Source organism: Gymnoscopelus microlampas (assembly GCF_963454915.1).
Source record: "Gymnoscopelus microlampas genome assembly, chromosome: 17".
Lineage (NCBI taxonomy): Eukaryota > Metazoa > Chordata > Actinopteri > Myctophiformes > Myctophidae > Gymnoscopelus > Gymnoscopelus microlampas.
In genome coordinates, this window is record NC_139954.1 from 47489956 (window position 1) to 47508794 (window position 18839).

At 42.0% G+C, this 18839-nt stretch overlaps 1 protein-coding gene across 1 annotated transcript in view; it reads right to left on the minus strand.

Moving 5' to 3' along the window:
- Positions 1–826: 826 nt before the first annotated feature.
- Positions 827–18839, minus strand: part of LOC311064475 (inactive dipeptidyl peptidase 10-like) — a gene marked incomplete at both ends in the record, with an annotated part of 338687 nt that continues 320674 nt past the window's right edge. The window contains 9 exon segments of the mRNA XM_084084304.1: positions 827–970; positions 2586–2659; positions 4290–4362; positions 7088–7146; positions 12145–12244; positions 13627–13681; positions 15879–16073; positions 16463–16532; positions 18316–18414. Coding sequence (XP_083940430.1) covers positions 827–970; positions 2586–2659; positions 4290–4362; positions 7088–7146; positions 12145–12244; positions 13627–13681; positions 15879–16073; positions 16463–16532; positions 18316–18414 — 869 coding nt within the window.

Genomic DNA, 18839 nt, shown 5'->3' on the forward strand with positions numbered 1-18839 from the left:
GGAAAAGAAGCATGCATTTTGTTTGTGTGTAAAGTGAGGATGACTGCAGCCCAACGAGCCACTGCCCACCACGGCGATGATGAAGGTAGTCTGGGATGTGCTTTTAGCCGAGAGGAGGAGGGTCTCGTCTCAGAGTCGTCGGAGATGTTTGAAGAGACGTTTTGTTGCACACAGAGGCCTTGGAGTCCCCCCCGGCAGTGACACATGGTCGTCTGTCCACTGTGTGTCCTCCAGGCTCCCTGCTGTCCTTTGAGCAACAATTATACTTACTCCTCAAGCACAATGTTAACATACACACAGAGTACAGAGGCACACACACACACACACGCTCACACACTCACACACACACACACACACACACACACACACACGTACACACACACACACACACACGTGCAAACGCGCGCGCGCACACACACACACACACACACACACACACACACACACACACACACACACACGTGCAAACGCGCGCACACACACACACACACACACACACACACACACACACACACACACACACACACACACACACACACACACACACACACACACACGCACACGCCTCAGAGCACCAGCCTCTCTCCCAGTCTCCTTCCTCCTGTAAGGTCCTGTAAGGTCCTGTAAGGTCCTCTAAGGGGGTTTTAATCACTGGGTCCTGCCAGGCCCAGAGAGAGGCCTTATTGACGGGGTGGGTCTCCAACTCTTCCAGAACCTTAAACCTTAAACCTTAAACCGGGGTCATTTATGTATTATTATTATTAAAGCTTCCTTTGCTGGGAAAAAAAAAGAGTCCGGCGTCCACCGTCCGTCCGTCCGGGGTCTCCTACTCCTCCTCCTCCTCCTCGTCTTGCTCCTGGGGGCGGGGCAGCAGCGTCTCCTGCAGACACGCCCGGTAGAAGCCGCTCAGCGTGGAGAACAGGTGCTGACGACTGGACGGGGACAGGTGGTGACCTTCATCCGGGTAGATCTGTGGGACAGTGGTGTAAAGTAACTAAGTACATTTACTTAAGTACCGTACTTAAGTGCAATGTTTAGGTATTTATACTTTACTTGAGTATTTTTCCAAGTTCCAATACTTTTACTTCTACTCCACTATACATCTCAGAGGCAAATATTGTACTTTTACTCGACTACAATTATTTGAACACTTTAGTTGCTAGTTACTTTTCGGATATAAATTATGATATTATGAAACATACCTTAACCACTTTAGCCTTATTTTATACATAGTCTATTTGAAAATAGCCGATCTACAAGCTCACAACGCGTCGCAACGCGACGCGTTGTGAGCTTGTAGATCTGCTATTTTCAAACATTTTTGTACTTTTACTTTTGGTACTTTAAGTACATTTTGATGCCAATACTTTTGTACTTTTACTCAAGTACATTTTTTATTCTGGACTTTTACTTGTAACAAAGTATTTCTATGTTGCAGTATTGGTACTTTTAGTTAAGTAAAGAATTTGATTACTTTTTCCACCACTGTCTGTGGGACACCAGGCGGGACACGTCCTTTCAGAGCACAGTGGTGGAAAGTAACTCAAGTACTGTACTGAAGTACACATTTTGAGGTATTTGTACTTTACTTAAGTATTTCTAATTTCCAATACTTTCACTTCTACTCCACTACATCTCAGAGGCAAATATTGTACTTTTACTCCACTACAATTATTTGACAACTTTAGTTACTAGTTACTTTGTAGAGTTTGATTATTATTACAAAACATACATTAACCACTTCAGCCCCTATATACATTTCGGCCATTTGAAAATAGCCGATCTACAAGCTCACAATGTGTTGCGATGCGACGTAGATTTTCCATCCTTCAAGTACAATAGAAAATAAATAATAATTGATAACCAAACTTGTGAACATTCATAATCCTGCACTTTATTTGACAATGTATCCTGTACTTGAAAGTAATACTGCACTTTAAATACACAATTCACTTTAGTAAACAAATATATATGTTTTAAATGTATTTTTAAACTTGAGTTACTTATACTAGTAACTTTGAAGATTGTGATTATTATTACAAAACATACATTAACCACTTCAACTCTATATAAGCACTTTGGCTATTTGAAAATAGTTAATAGTACGGATGGGAACCGTGAGGTTGCCAGTTCGATCCCGGGCTCCCCCTGAGTTAGTGTGGAAGTGTCCTTGAGCAAGACGCTGAACCGTTAATTGCTCCTGATGAGCAGGTTGCACGTTTTCTTCCTCCATCGGTGTGTGAATGGGTGTGTGAATGTGTGTGTGAATGGGTGAATGTAAAGCACAATCTATGTAAAGTGCTTTGGATAAAAGCTTTATAAATGCACCATTTACCATTTAGTATAACTGCTATTTTCAAGAGATGTATATACATGAGGAACTCGTTATAATGGGACATGCTGCATAATGAGTACTCTCACTTTCGATAAATGGTATATTTTGATGCCAATACTTTTGTACTCTTACTCAAGTTAAGTTTTGAACACCAGACTTTTTGCTCGCAACCGAGTATTTCTATATTGCAGTATTGATACTTTTACTTGAGTAAAACATGTACGAGTACTTCCATAGCTGCAATACACACCTGCATGGAGTAGTTGGCTCCCACTTTCACCAGGTTTTTGACGAGCTCAGCCGTATGCTGGAAGTGAATGTTAGCTGGAATAAAAGACATTCAAAATGTGGTGTCAGCTCAAACATTACAGCAGAATGAAGGAAAAAAAGAAGACAATTCCCATTTCTGACTGAGTGGAAATAAACCTCCAAACCATTTCTATAAGAGATTCATCTGTGAATCCTTTTTATTTCTTCTTTTCTTCTTCTTCCAGTGAACAATTCAACCCACACTCTCCTTTTTAAAATCTATTTCATTAAACCATTTAGACCGGGAACACATCTGTGTGTGTCATTTTAAGATTTATTTGACATTTAAAAAAAAATCTTGAACATTTTTGCAAATCTTTGAATATAGATTTGCAGAACATTTTTAACTCATGGAACAAAATATGTTTAGATGGGGGTCCGTGGCCAAATACATATCATTTTGGGGGTCCTTGACATGAAAAAGTTTGAGAACCACTGATATTATAGCAACACACCTTTTTTCAAAAAACTGTTAGGATTTAGAAGACATTTGTAGAATCCCCCAGAAGCAAATATTTGAGTTAAAAATGTTTGCTTAAAATATATATATTTGAGTTATAAATGTTTGCTTAAAATATATATATATTCAAAGATTTTCACAAAATGTCCCAAAAAAAATCCCCCAAAAATAGCCAAAGAAATCTAAAATGACACCGACGCGTTCCCGGATTGAATGGGTTAACCCATTCAATCCGGGAACGCGTCTGTTTCACTTTAGATCTTTTTTTGCTTTAACCATTATTTTATATACTTTGGCCTATCTTTAACACATTGATGGCCAAGATCGCATTGATGCGTTCTTTCATTTTTTGGGGGAAATTCCACAAGGGGCGCCCTAACACAGCTTTGGAACGATCCATCGTCACTCATCCATTTTTGAATGGCCAAAGATATCTTAAAAATATCTGTTAAAAACAGAAATCCTCTGACGTCTGGCAGAGCAACACACATGCAGTATTATTACAATGTGTCTCTGTCACATGGAAACCTTGTTATTATGTCCAAAACATTGTCCTTTTTTATTATTTTTTATTAACCCATTAAGACCTGGAATTGTGTCATTTTTAGATTTGAGCTAAAAAGCATTATTTTACACTTTGGGCTATTCAAAAATAGCAGATCTACAAGCTCATAGCGCGGCACCGAGTGCCGCGCTACGAGCTTGTAGATCTGCTATTTTTGAAAAGTCGTGAAAATGTGTGCAAATCTTTGAATATGTATATTTTTTAAGCGAACATTTTTCACTCAAATCTTTGCTACTGGGGGGTCCCTGGAACAAAATATTTTGATGGGGATCCGCGACCAAATACATATAATTTTGGGGGTCCTTGACATGAAAAAGATTGAACACCACTGATATAGAAACATACGTTTTTCAGAAAACTGTTGAGATTTAGGAGACATGTAGAATCGACTTCAGGTCTCGATGGGTTAAAGTAAAATAGTGAAAATAGACGATCTACAAGCTCACAACGCCCTGCACCTTGTGCTGCTTCTGTGTGACACTCTTGTATGATGAAGTAGAGCATTAATTTACAAAATAAATATACAAGGTTTCTGCCTGACAGCAAAGATTTACTTTCTCTCTCTCCCCCTCTCTCTCTCTCTCTCTCTCTCTCTCTCTTTCTCTCTCTCTCTCTCTCACCGTCTGCCGTGCCGTGCACCAGCAGTAGAGTCTGTTCTCGTAGAGACTGGGCGTTCTGCAACACGCTGGAGAACTGTGGAGAGAAGAGACACATTCAGAGATCAGAGCTTCAGTGAAACATGCATTAAAACGCCATGGATTCACATCATAGGCTAACCCTACTGTAAGCGCTGTATTATACCAATGCACAGGCACAGGTGCTCTCATAACGCGTACTGTACACATGCACAGGTGCTCTCATAACGCGTACTGTACACATGCACAGGTAACGCGTACTGTACACATGCACAGCAGGTTTAAGTGATTTAAAGTGTGAAGAGGGGAGAATTCAGACAGTAGGACAGCATCATATGTCCTAACTGTCATATTTGACCCATTAAAATAGATATACAAGCTCACACCGCGTCACTTTGTGCCGAAAAATCTTGAAAGAACTAATGTTTTAAAAAGGCGTTTGTAGAATGGGTCTTCTGGTCTTAAGACACATTCCCTGCCATTGGCGGAGATCTCCGTCAACTTTAAAAACATGTTTTGTTTTGAAAATTCCACAAGAGGGCGCTCTAACACAACTTGGGAATGATCCCTTGACTCTGAGAGAAGGAACGGACGGAATGTGACGTCATCCCAAAGAACGTCACTTCCGTCGATTCACCCTCCCCCCCCCAGACCCTCCCCCCAGACCCTCCCCCTCCCCCAGACACTCTTTGTTTACATCTGCGTGCACGGCGTGGCTGCTCTCCAAAGATCTTCAAAATAAGGTCAAAACGCTGGCAGTGGCAGATGAATTAAAAAGAAAACGCGGGCAAAAATCCTTCATTATGCAGAGGCTAATACTCTTGATTATGCGATGAAATATGCATTTTTTTTTGCAATTTTATGCAGTGAAATTGCTGGAAGTTGCGAAATATGCGTCAATATGCGGAATATTGAAATATGCGAAAAGTTGCGAAAAATGCGAAATATGTGAAAAGCGCATATTATGCGATGCGGCCTTTTAGAAAAAAACGCTACCACCACATAATTATGCTCCATTTTGCTGATTACGCGGTAAAAAATGCGATCGCATAATCGCATTTTTCTGGAGGGTCTAACGAATGAATACCTGCCAGAGAATGTGTTAACACATTAACTGCCAGAGTTTATTCATAATGTACTCACCCCTGTGCCAAAGATTTGCGTGTTTTTTTATTTTGTAATTTTTCATTCAAATAAATGATCTGATTGCGGTTTTAAACACATACAACAGTTCTACCAGTAGAGACAGCAAATCCAGACATTGATCACCTCGCTCGCCCCCTCCCAAACAGGCTCACGTTTTCGACAATCCCTGATCCCCTGATCGGCCTTAAAACGATGTGATACACGGCGACGATGACTGTTAGTCACCCGGACTAAAGAAAATAGAAGTGGAGCCCTCCGTTCGTTTTTTATACCGTGTGAAAAAACGTGTTTTTCCCCTATTCTGGACGAAAATGACCGGAGAAGAAAAAATGTGACCCGGAAACGGAATCTGCGTTATTATGCATCCGGCTCCGGGTGGAAAACGAAAGTGTTGATGAAAAATAAACAGAGCAGCTCGACCACAGATTAAACAATGAGAATTCAAAAGAACGCATACAGTATATGCCATCTTTTGAATTGCGGCAAGCAAGCAATGGATTTGAAAGAACGCATCAATGCGAGCTTGGCAATCGATGTGTTAATGGGTTAAAAAGCTAAAACCTAACTCCTATGTGTGACTGTGGGGAAACAATGTGTTGTTTTCCTCTCGTCGCTCAGGAAGGAACCTGAGTATTATTATTATTTTCCCTTTGTCAGCGCTGCAAATAAAATGTACTCTACGCTGATGATAGCAGCACATCATCGTCTCTGTGGGTGGGAGAGCGACCCCCCCCCCCTCGCAGCGGTGTATAAAAAAAGAAAAAGAGAGGGGGGGGGGGGGAAACCCCCTGTCCGTGTGATCTATCTATGGCACCCCGAGGAGAAGGCTGACTGACGAAAATCTGTGCCACGGAGTCTCTTCAAAAATAAATAATAAATCTGTTAGGAGGAGAGAGAAAGCAGGAAAAAGCCTCGCTGACAGCGATGACACTCCACCAGCGGGAGCTTAACCCTTCAAGACCGGGAACGCATCTCGTGTCATTTATATGTAGATATGTCTTTGGCTATTAAAAAAAATAAATAGCAGATCTACAAGCTTGTAGCGCGGCACTCGGTGCCGCGCTACAAGCTTGTAGATCTGCGGGGTTTTTTTGCCTCTCAAATCTTTGCTTCTGGGGAATGTCTTCTAAATCAGTTTTTATCTTTTTACTTATGTTGCTGTAATACCAGTGGTTCTCAAACTGTTTCATGTCAAGGACCCCCACAATGATATACTGTATATTTGGCCGCGGACCCCCATCTCAAAATATGTTGTTCCAGGGACACACCCCCCCGCGCCCCCCCCCCCCCCCCCCCCCCCCCCGAAGCAAAGATTTGAGTTATTACAAATGCTCGCTTTAAACAATATATATATATATATTCAAATATTTGCACAAATGTTCTAAAAATAGTAGATCTACAAGCTCCTAGCGCTGCACTCGGTGCCGCGCTGCGAGCTTGTAGATCTGCTATTTTTTCTAAAAGCCAAATAAATCTTTAAAATGACACACAGATGCGTTCCCGGTCTTAAAGAGTTAAACTAGCCGAGGTGTCGGGGCGACATTAACAGCGCGCGCTCAAAGCTCCTGTAAACAAGAAGGACATGCTGGGGAGACGAGTGCGTGCGAGGTGAACAAACAAACACACACACAACGCACCTGATATCGACTGTCGTCCCGCGTCGGCACTCCCAGGTACCTCTCGGAGAGCGCTGACGCTGTGGAAGGCAAGGGACACGTTGTGAGAAACAAGCAGCGCTTTCTGCTGCTAAGATGGAGCTTTTGAATTCACAGGGGAAGTTCACCCGCTTGAGTCTGCTTGATATGCATTTGGCCGCGGACCACCATTTGAAAATGTTTTGTGCCAGGGACCCCCAGAAGCAAACATACCAGTGAATTTTCGCTTTGAAAAAATATAAATATTCAAAGATATGCACACTTTTTCAAGGTTTTTCGAAAATGCTATGAGCTTGTATATCTGCTATTTTTGAATAGCCAAAGCTAAGTGGTTAAAATGATTGTGACGCTATGTTAACTCATTTCGCTGGGGACCCCCTGGTACCCCCCCAAGGACCACTGGTGGTCCCCGGACCACTGGTTGAAAACCACTGGTCTATAGTGTCATCTATTCTGCAGTGGTGGAAGTACTACTCAGATATTTTACTATTTAGTAGCCAATACCACCATGAAGAAATACTCTGTTACAAAGTAAAAGGCCTGTGTTCAAAATGTTACTTGGGTAAAAGTACAAAAGTATTGGCATCAAAATATACTTAAAGTGCCAAAAGTAAAAGTACTAAAATGTTTGAAAATTGCAGATCTACAAGCGATGCGACACGTTGTGAGCTTGTAGATCTACTATTTTCAAATAGCCTAGGTGTTAAATAGGGCTTAAGTGGTTAACCAGTTCAAGCACTTGGAGTTGAGGCATTGAATTTAGTTTGACTGGCTTACACAGTTAAATATTGTGAAAATAACAGATCTGCAAGTTCACACCGCCTCGTGTTGCCAGGCGTTGAGAGCTTGTAGATCGGCTTGTGTTTATGTCGTTTATTTTTTTTAGAGGTATGAAAACAGTTTTAGGCGTGGCCAACGTCGATTGGCCACTCAAAATAGCTAAACAGCATTGGCCACGCCTCCAGGTCTTAAGTTAAGTCATAAGTCATACTTAACTCATTCAGTGCCAATGAAATGGCAAAAAGTTATGAGCTGTTGAAGAACACATCTAGCTCGGATTTCTTTTTTTTCCTTATTCAACTGCCGGTAAAATGGCCGATTGTGGTTACAAAATGTGTGTTCCGGTGGATAGAGGAGACCCTCCCCCTCCCCCTCCCCCCAGACAGCCTTTGTTTACATCCGTGTCCACATCGTGGCTCCCGTGGATCGTCAATATAAGTCGTTATTAATATAAACGCTGGCAGCAGCGGAAGAATGTATTAGTTAATAGCTGGCAGTGAATGTGTTAAGACAGTGGTTTTCAACCCTTTTCATGCCAAGGACCCCTAAATTAATATACATTTGGTCGCAGACCCCCGTCTGAAAATGTTTTGTGCCAGGGACCCCCAGAAGCAAAGATTTTAATTAAAAATGTGATTTAAAAATATACTATACTCAAAGATATGCACACATTTTCAAGATTTTTTCAAAAATAGCAGATCTACAAGCTCATATCGCGGCACTCGGTGCCGCGCTATGAGCTTGTAGATCTGCTATTTTTGAATAGCCAAAGCTAAGTGATTAAAATGATTGTGACGCTATGTTAACTCATTTTGCTGGGGACCCCCTGGTACGGGGGGCACCACTGGTGGTCCCTGGACCACTGGTTGAAGACCACTGTGTTAAGACACACACAATAGGGCCCTATGTCTTTATTTACCAAAAAGAACAACGACCTCATCTCCTCTCATGCACAGACAATGGTTTGGTGTCCTTTAAGACCTGGAAGGATGTTCTGAATTCAGAGTCAATAGTATGGAGTCTGAATACAGAATGTCTTTTCTAGCACATCCAAAAGAATATCATGTTTGGAAAACAGAACTTTTTGGGCCTTTAGTTATGTATTATTCACTTCTTCAAGGACCACTGGCTGCTTAAAAGAAAAAACAATATATTATTTTGTATTTGTATTTCTGTGTTGGTAAACATGCTTGGTTTTATTCAGCTGCTCGACTCTGTATTTTTGCAGGGTTCCCCAATTAGTTTTCCCCAAGGGCCAAATTCTGTCTCCGGTGCCAAGCTGAGGGCCGGTGCCCTCGAATTCAATTTTTTTTTTGTGGTTTTGGCCGAACATTTCGTGGTTTTGGGTGGATTTTGATTTCTGTTTTTGTCAACTTTATTTCGAAAAAAAATGTTTTCCTCTAATCTAGCTAATTTGACACTGTTATTTTAGGCCTGGGGTTCTTGTGTAGTGCTTTTTAGGGGGGTCTGTTATAATGTTTAAAACACGAATGTGCGAGTGCCTTCACTTTGATTGATTGATTGATTGAAATTTTTATTAGGCAAAAGAATGTAAAACAACACAGTTACATTCATAATGCTTTTGTCTAAAAGGTCCGGCCAAAAAAGTCCTTGCGGGCTTGTTTCCATTGGGGTCCTTGAATTAATTTCATAGACATATATAGTAGCAACCAAACAGTTCAAAAATCAACATAAGAATACAGAGGGAAAAAATATATACCATTATGTACAAAAAAGGCATCAGAAAATAATGAAATATATACTAAAAAAACATTAGCAAAATAAAATAAAATGTATGTACAAAAAAAGGGGGGGGGGGTCGTCTGTCTACAGGGAAACTGGTACTAGCTCCTCTTTAGGCCTCCAGAAAGATGAGTTTTTAGGGCTGTTTTGAATGAGCCCAGCGAACTGCATTTTTTGAGGGATGGGGTTAGACTATTCCATTCCTTGGAAAAAAACTTTCGTTTTTTAAAACGGTCTCAAACTTCTTTTTTGAGGCACGGAATTTACTATATCGTTTGGATAGAATTTAGTTGTTTAACTTCATATATGTGGTCAATTAATCATGACAGAGCCTATTTAAAAATATACATTTAGAGAACCGGCAGGGGCGGGGAGTGACACGCATGTATCCCAATAAGGCAACCTATTTTGGGCATGGCCGTCTCAAAAGTCCCGTTGCGTCACATAGTTTGGAGGTGGTAAAAATGAACTGCTGATTGGCTGAAGGGGAAAACGATCATTGGCTGAAGGGGTTGTCAGTCAACGGTATTACTCCCGCCCAACTCCAGCCCACAGCCGAGTGTTTGTTCGGTCACATGGGGTCGCTCCAGTTCCAGAATATAGCACATTTTCAGGTAGGTGACAACATTTGAGCCAATCAGGAGCGAGCTCTGAAAATGCATTTTCTGTGTAATAAAGAGCTGGAGAGACATGGGAGACTCCTTATATGGACAGGACACTCTATGGTAACGAGTACTATCAGAACATAGACCCATTTTGCTATTATTTGAATAATTGCAAATCACTTACCCTACCTTTACATAACAGTTGAGAATACACCATGTTTTATTTAAACACACTCCTCTAAGGGTTAAGCACTATGAGCACACTGGCCCATACAAACTAATAGGCGAGTGCGTTCCCGGTGCGCATTTCCGAACGAACCCATAGTATAACTCAGGGGTCCTCAACCTTTTGAGGCCAAGGACCCCCTAACTGAGAGAGAGAGATGGAGCAGGGACCCCCACTATATATTACATACAACAATTGTGTTGCAGATTAAAGCTTTTCATAGATGTTGGATTCATGTTAATGTGTATTTTCAGACATTTAACCACTTAAACCGTCAATAATTAGTAAGCTTTCACTCTGTACTTGGTCTGCTCTTTTCCCCCGAAAATAGCCGATCTACAAGCTCACAACGCCTCGCGCTGCGAGGCGTTGTGAGCTTGTAGATCGGCTATTTTCGGCTAAAGTTATCCTTAGAATAGGGATGCTAGGGTTCAAGTGGTTCATGTAAAAAAGAATGGCCCTCATTTATCAACGTGGTGCAGCCCGAATAATGAGCTTACGGCGTGATCACCGCAATTTCCGGCATTTATCAATATATCCTGAGGTGGGCTTCATCCTACGGTACGCTGAGATCTCACGTCTGGTCGAGACCAGTTGTTGACGTTGGCTGCGCCTGTTTATTCCATCCTAGACCTGCGGAGCAGCATTGTCTGACTGTCTGACAAGCATCTGGACACATAATCCACTCCTACATGTGTATATCTACACTAATAAATAATCGCTGTGAACATATATCATTTTATAAAGTAATTTAAACAAACTGCTTTAACAGTCATTCAGATAAGATTGTAGATCTGTCTGTATTGAAAATAGCAGATCTACAAGCTCACAAGCCAGCATTGCATCGCGACGCGTTGTGAGCTTGTAGATCTGCTCTTTTCAAAAATATACGAGCGATTTTGCGCCGGGAGTCCCGCGGTCGGGACGGCACCTTCTCATGGACAGTGAGGTCTACAAACTTACAGTAGCTTGTCATAGAGAGTTATGTAGGCTACACAACCTGGCTGGGTTAAGGATATAAACCCGACGCTCTAATATTAACGTGGCGGCACGGAATCACTGCATTCCGCCCGAGTCTCATGTACCGCTACGCTACGGACACGGACATGAAAGACAAGGTTGGGCGGGCGCGTGTGTGTGTGTGTGTGTGTGAGTGTGTGAGAGATAGAGCGAGCAAGAGAGCAAGAGAGAGCGAGAGAGAGAGCGGGGGGGGGGGGGGGGTGCGACTGTTTCTTATTGGCTTTTCATGTCTTTGGTCGTATTCTGGTTCGTCTTCATGTTGTAAAATCGGGGCGTTTTGAGAATATTTAAGGGCGTGTTATTTAAATGACGCTCGGTTTCAGCCGTGACATTTATCAACGCTGGGACCAAGTGTACGTTCGGATCAGCTGTGTAGGATGCGTTGATAAATGTGACTTCCACGTTGGTGTACGGCCGAATATATGGAACAATATACGCCGGTTTATACGCTGCGTTGATAAATGAGGGCCAATGATCCTATCACACAGAGATTTGGCGGGCCCCCTGTAGCAACTCTGAGGACCCCCCCTAGGGGTCCCGGACCCCCTGTTGAAGACCCCTGGTCTAAAGGATTGATGTGTGTGTGTGTGTGTGTGTGTGTGTGTGTGTGTGTGTGTGTGTGTGTGTGTGTGTGTGTGTGTGTGTGTGTGTGTGTGTGAGCTCACCGTAGAGCTTCCAGTCGGTCACTGGTGACATGGCACACGAACACTTGAACAGGCCGTCTGTGGACTTCAACATCATCAGTGTGACGTACGCTCCATAACCCTGCAGCGGCGGGAAAAGTACTCACATTTCTTACTCAAGTAAGAGTATCAAAACTGCAATTCTTTTGTTTAAAAGAGGTGGTGCCATGGTTTTGCACTTTTTCTGTCTTTCATGTGTCTATGAGGTTGATAGAACTTCATTAAGCCCCCTGGTGGTGTTCTTATGGTGTTTTATGTCTTCTCTGACTATTTTGAGTTTCTTCCTGGAGGCTGAAACCTTGAGGGTCAAAACGTGCCAATAGAGAAACAGCGCTTTAATGACACAGTAAAAATATTATCATAACACAACAGGTGTGGGCATGAGGAGGAGGAGGAGGGACTAGGACAGGCGGGTGGTGCTAAGGTGGTGGAGGAGGTGCTAAGGTGAGAACCAGGTATACTTAATGAACTGGAGGCGTGTCCACATAAAAACATAATTTTAACAATTTCTGTACACTTTTTTGAAAAAAATCTTCCTCCTAGTATAACCATAATACCTGATGATTATGTTTTAGGGGGGGAGAAAATCAGTGAAAATCACGGCACCCCGTCTTTAAAGGTAAGAAAAACGTTGGTTGGATTTAAGATATAAGCATTTACATGGAGCATGGGTGAGTTTTAACAGGGTGGAACTTCTTCCACTCCTGACAACACAAAACATGTGCTGGATGTGTTCTGAATGTTGGGATTGAAACATGCCGTTCAATCCACGTTTTAATGTTGGTTGAACTGACGGTTTAAAAGGCCATGTTGGTGTTTAGACTATTATTACATTTGTGAGTCGGTCACATGCAGTGGTGGGAAAAGTACTCACATTTTGTACTTAAGTAAAAGTATCAATACTGCAATGTAGAAAGTCCGGAATTAAAAATGTAGTTGAGTAAAAGCACAAAAGTATTGATATCAAAATATACTTAAAGTACAAAAGTAGAAAGTACTCATTGGGCAGAATGTCCCATTTCACAAGTTTTCAAATGTAAAAAATGTCGACAACTTTTGAAAATAGCAGATCTACAAGCTCACAATGCGTCGCACCGTGACGCATTGTGAGCTTGTAGATCTGCTATTTTCAAATGGCCGAAATGTATATAGGGCTGAAGTGGTTAATGTGTGTAATAATAAACAAAATCTACAAAGTAACTAGTAACTCAAGTTTTCAAGTAATTGTAGTGGAGTAAAAGTACAACATTTGCCTCTGAGATGTAGTGGAGTAGAAGTAAAAGTGCTGAAAATTCTCAAAGTAAAAAATACCTCAACATTGTACTTAAGTACAGTATTTGAGTAAACGCACTTAGTTACTTTACACCACTGGTCACTCACATGCCTTAGACAGCTGTTAAAATTCAACCTTAGCAACAGCCTAGCAAACACACCATATACACCAACAACATACACACTACTCACCTTTCCAAACACTGCTATCCTCGTTTGATCAATATATGGAAATTTCATCATGTATCTGAAACACAAACAAAAAGCAAAAACAAGTGAACGTGTTATTTACAGTGTTGCCAGATTCGGTGAGACAAACAAGCAACCAGGCCACATGAGCACTTTAACATATACTACATCAGCTATTTGAAAATAGCAGATCTACAAGCTCGCAACGCGTCGCGATGCGACGCGTTGTGAGCTTGTAGATCTGCTATTTTCAAATAAAATCTTGCAGGGAAATTGTAATAAGCAGATCTGGCAAGCCCGGTTATTTATGTTGTTAAAAAAACAGCTCCTTGAAGGCATTGAAAAACTATTCTTTTTTGCATTGTACAGTGGGCTCCCTTTTCTGCATTAGGTTATTCAATAGAACCTCTAGTGTCCGTCCACACTGGTAGACCTCAGGCATTAGGTTATCCTATATATTAACACATTGACTGCCAGAGTTTATTGCGTTTTTTTTGTTGTTGTTATTTTGTTATTTAAATGCATTTAAGTTTCTCAGGCCATGGTTTTGAACACATACGAGAATCGACCACCAGAGAGCAGCAACATGACACCCTCGATAACTCGCTGACCCCCCCCCCCTCCAGGCTCAAACAGTCAAAACAACATAAACCGGATGTGACGTCTTCGACAATCTCTGATCGGCCTAAAAACGATGTGATACACGACGACGATGACTGATCGTCACCCGGACCGAAGAAAATAGAAGTGGAGCTGTCCGTTTGTATTTTATACCGTGTGAAAAAACGTATTTTAGCCGCCTTTTTCAAGCTAAAACCGGAAACCGGAAACGGAAATCGCTGAAATTGCTTCCGGGTGAAGCGGAAGTGACTCGGAAGCGAAAATGATCTCGGAATGTAAATAAGATGTGCAGCGTGATCGTCTATTAACTAAATTATGCATTAGGACGCAGATCTGCGTCCTAGATTACTCTGGCAGCCCACGGTTGGATCTATTAGGACGCAGATCTGCGTCCCTGGCAGCGGAGGTGTTAAAATCGGGAGGGAGGACCTCGTCGTCACGCTCATGTCACCATGACTCAGCCGTATAACCATATAAGGAGTTTTTCATGCAGCTACGCCCACATTTGGAGTGTGTTGTCTAACCTCCTCCAGTGTGTCGTCATGGCATCGGGCACAAACCAATCAGTCTCAGCTCCATAAATGGGCATCAAAGGGTCAAGGACTGACAGACACAGAGATCTCCATATATGGGCATATCAGTCGGATCGGCGGTGCGACGTAGGTTTGAGAGTCGCGTATAGCGGCCTGAACCTCTACTTAACTCATTGACGGCCATTGGCGGGTATACTCGTCAGCAGTTCATGAGTTAATTTTAAAGAACCTACTCCAGAGCAGCGATGCGGTCCTGGACATCCACAGAGCCCAGTCTCTGGTAGAGATCGTGAGTTAATTTTAACTCTTTGACTGCCAGAGTATTTTCATAAAGTACTCCCCCAGTGCCAGCGATTTTCGTGTTTTTTTTTGTTGTTATTTTGTCATTTAATTTTCAAATAGTTTGTCTTTCTGCGGTTTTAAACACATACGACAGATTGACCAGCAGAGAGCAGTAGATTGACACATCGATCACTCGCTGTCACTGACTCGCTCGACCCCCCCCCCCCCCAAACAGGCTCAAACAGTCCATACGTCATAACCGGCTGTGACGTTTTCGACAATCGCTGATCGGGCTTAAGTACTGTACGCTGTGATACACGACTACGATGACTGTTCGTCACCCAGACTAAAGAAAACAGAAGTGGAGCTCTCGGGATTTCTAGTTCTGGCACTGAGAGAGTTAACCCATTAAGACCTGGAACTGTGTCATTTTTAGGCTTGAGCTAAAAAGCATTATTTTACACTTTGGGCTATTCAAAAATAGCAGATCTACAAGCTCATAGCGCGGCACCGAGTGCCGCGCTATGAGCTTGTAGATCTGCTATTTTTGAAAAATCGTGAAAATGTGTGCAAATCTTTGAATATATATATATTTTTAAAGCGAACATTTTTAACTCAAATCTTTGCTTCTGGGGGGGGTCCCTGGAACAAAATATTTTGATGGGGGTCCGCGGCCAAATACATATAATTTAGGGGGTCCTTGACATGAAAAAGATGGAACACCACTGATATAGAAACAAACGTTTTTTCAGAAAACTGTTGAGATTTAGGAGACATGTAGAACCGGCTTCAGGTCTCAATGGGTTTTAAAGAACCTACTCCAGAGCAGCGATGTGGTCCTGGACGTCCACAGAGCCCAGTCTCTGGTAGAGCTCGTGCAGAATCCTCTGCCCCTGGAAGCCGCTGCCTCGACCATCCAGGCGAGCCACGATCACGTGGTCTGAGCTGACCAGAACCGAGTCCCAGTCCAGGGAGAAGCGGTCGCTCACGGTCTGGCCACCGGGGGCGCTGTCTCTACAGCAACACAGAAAAGAAAACGAATTACAATTCCATTTCTATGCTATATAAGAAGGTCTGCACCTGCAAACCGTCTGATTGGTCGTATATCGATGAAAATAGAAACCCAAGGATATTATTTGGTGTCTATTTTACTGAACGTTTTAGCAGAGAAAGACAGACAGGGGTTAAGTTAAGTAAGCCAATATTAACCCATTCAATCCGGCAACGTGACTCTGTCATTTTAGATAATATAATAATAGTTTTTGGGGAACAAAATGAAACTCTACGTCATGATTCAAGGCGTAGACATAGTTTTTCTTGTGAACTCCACATTGATGGAAGGAAATTATGAAGTAACTTTGGAAAACGTTGATTGATTGATTGATCATAGAGACAGTACGTACATCATGAGCAGGAGACCGTATTGACGCGATTCAGAGAAATCGGGCGGATAGGAGATCTTCAGAGGCAAGTCTGTGAAAGGAAACATAAAATATTATTATTATTATTGTCTCCGCCAGGAGAGTTTGTTTTCACTTTCTGAAACTGGGACTAACATTGGTCAAGCCTCACGTGACAATACGGTGAAATAGTGTGATCTGATTGGCTAGTGACATATAGCGGCCTATAAATACATGTGTCACTTTGAAAGAGTCTTAGCCTCTTTCAAAGTGAGGTAAGACAGGAATAATCACGAAATGGCTGAGAAATGGCGGATACTGTAACAATTGGATAGGACACTTACATAGACAGGACGGATAGGACACTTACATAGACAGGACGGATAGGACACTTATACAGACAGGACGGATAGGACACTTACATAGACAGGACGGATAGGACACTTATACAGACAGGACGGATAGGACACTTATACAGACAGGACGGATAGGACACTTATACAGACAGGATGGATAGGACACTTATACAGACAGGACGGATAGGACACTTACATAGACAGGACGGATAGGACACTTATACAGACAGGACGGATAGGACACTTATACAGACAGGACGGATAGGACACTTATACAGACAGGACGGATAGGACAGTTATACAGACGGATAGGACACTTATACAGACAGGACGGATAGGACACTTATACAGACAGGACGGATAGGACACTTATACAGACAGGACGGATAGGACACTTACATAGACAGGACGGATAGGACACTTATACAGACAGGACGGATAGGACACTTATACAGACGGATAGGACACTTGTTACTATGACACAGTAACATGTTCTATTTTTTTGTAAGAATTAGAACTCTAATAATTCTTATGTTCTAATGTTCTAAAATAATAACAAGTCTGCTGGCGGAGACTTGTGCTCCGAGGAGCACTTTTTCTAGTTATTATTATTATTATTATTATTATTATGAATGTGTCTGTATATCCTTCCTTTTGTCTCTATGTCTGTCCATCTGTCCCATAATCATATCCATCCATCTGACTGAACTATTCATCTGACTGAACTATCATCCATCCATCCATCTCTTATACATATTTAGTAGAGTTTTTTTTTGTTGCTATTTTTGAAAACTAAAAAATGAAAGTTGCCGATCTAAAATTGATGAGAACATAATAAAATAACTGAATGTGAGGTTTAATGCAGAATGCAAATGACCAATTACCAATACCAAGTGCCATCCCCCCCAATGGGTTCAAACATATGTTTTGGTCCACGCCCAAACACACATCATTTTGGGGATCCTTTGCACAACAAAAGTGTGAGAACTACTCATTTAGAAGACATTTGTAGAATCGGCCTCAGATCTTAATGGGTTAATCCATTAAGACCTGGCATGCACCTGTGTGTCATTTTAGATTTCTTTGGCTATTCAAAAATAGCAGATCTACAAGCTCATAGCGTGGCACCGAGTTCCGGGCTGTGAGCTTGTAGATCTGATTTTTTTTTTTTTAAATTGTGAGAATTCGTGCAAATCTTTGAATATCTAGATATTCTTTAAAGCAAACATTTTTAACTCAGAGAGAGAGAGAGAGAGAGAGAGAGAGAGAGAGAGAGAGAGAGAGAGAGAGAGAGAGAGAGAGAGAGAGATAGAGAGATGTAGATAATTATATTCAAAGATTTGCACACATTTTCAAGATTTTCCTCTCCAAAAGATAGCAGATATACAAGCTCATAGCGAGCTCTTATGAGCTTGTATATCTTCTATTTTTGAAGAGCCCAAAGACATCTTAAAATGACACAAAATGAGATCCCGGTCTCTAATGGGTGAAGGTCCTCACCGAAGTGTTCCATCTGGACCGTGGTGAACTCTGTCTGCTGGATCCTCTTGGACTTCAGCGCCGCCCTCAAAGGCCCGTTGTTCTCCAGGAAGTAATAATCTGGAAGAAGACGGAGAATTAAGCAATATTACACGAGAAGGTGTGCTTTACCGTCATTATTGGCATGCCAGTGATGCACTCAGGAACGAGGCGAAGCCGAGTTCCTGAGTGCATCACTGGCATGCCAATAATGTAGGTAAAGCACACCCTCGAGTGTAATATTGCGATTATACAACAGTTACCAACAAAACACATCCAAACGTATTCATATTGTGGGGCAATTCATAATAAAAATGTTTCGCTATTGTCCGTTTCCCTGTAAAGAGAAGAGTTTTTGACTGAGACATTAAATAGTCCCTGTAGCAGCGCTCTGAGGCACCGTCTCATCAACACAGCTGAGCTATCAATGCTTGCGCAGTGGAATGAATTCCAGGCTATATGCTCCGTCGTACGACCGTGTCACGTGGCCAAAATAACTGATCTAC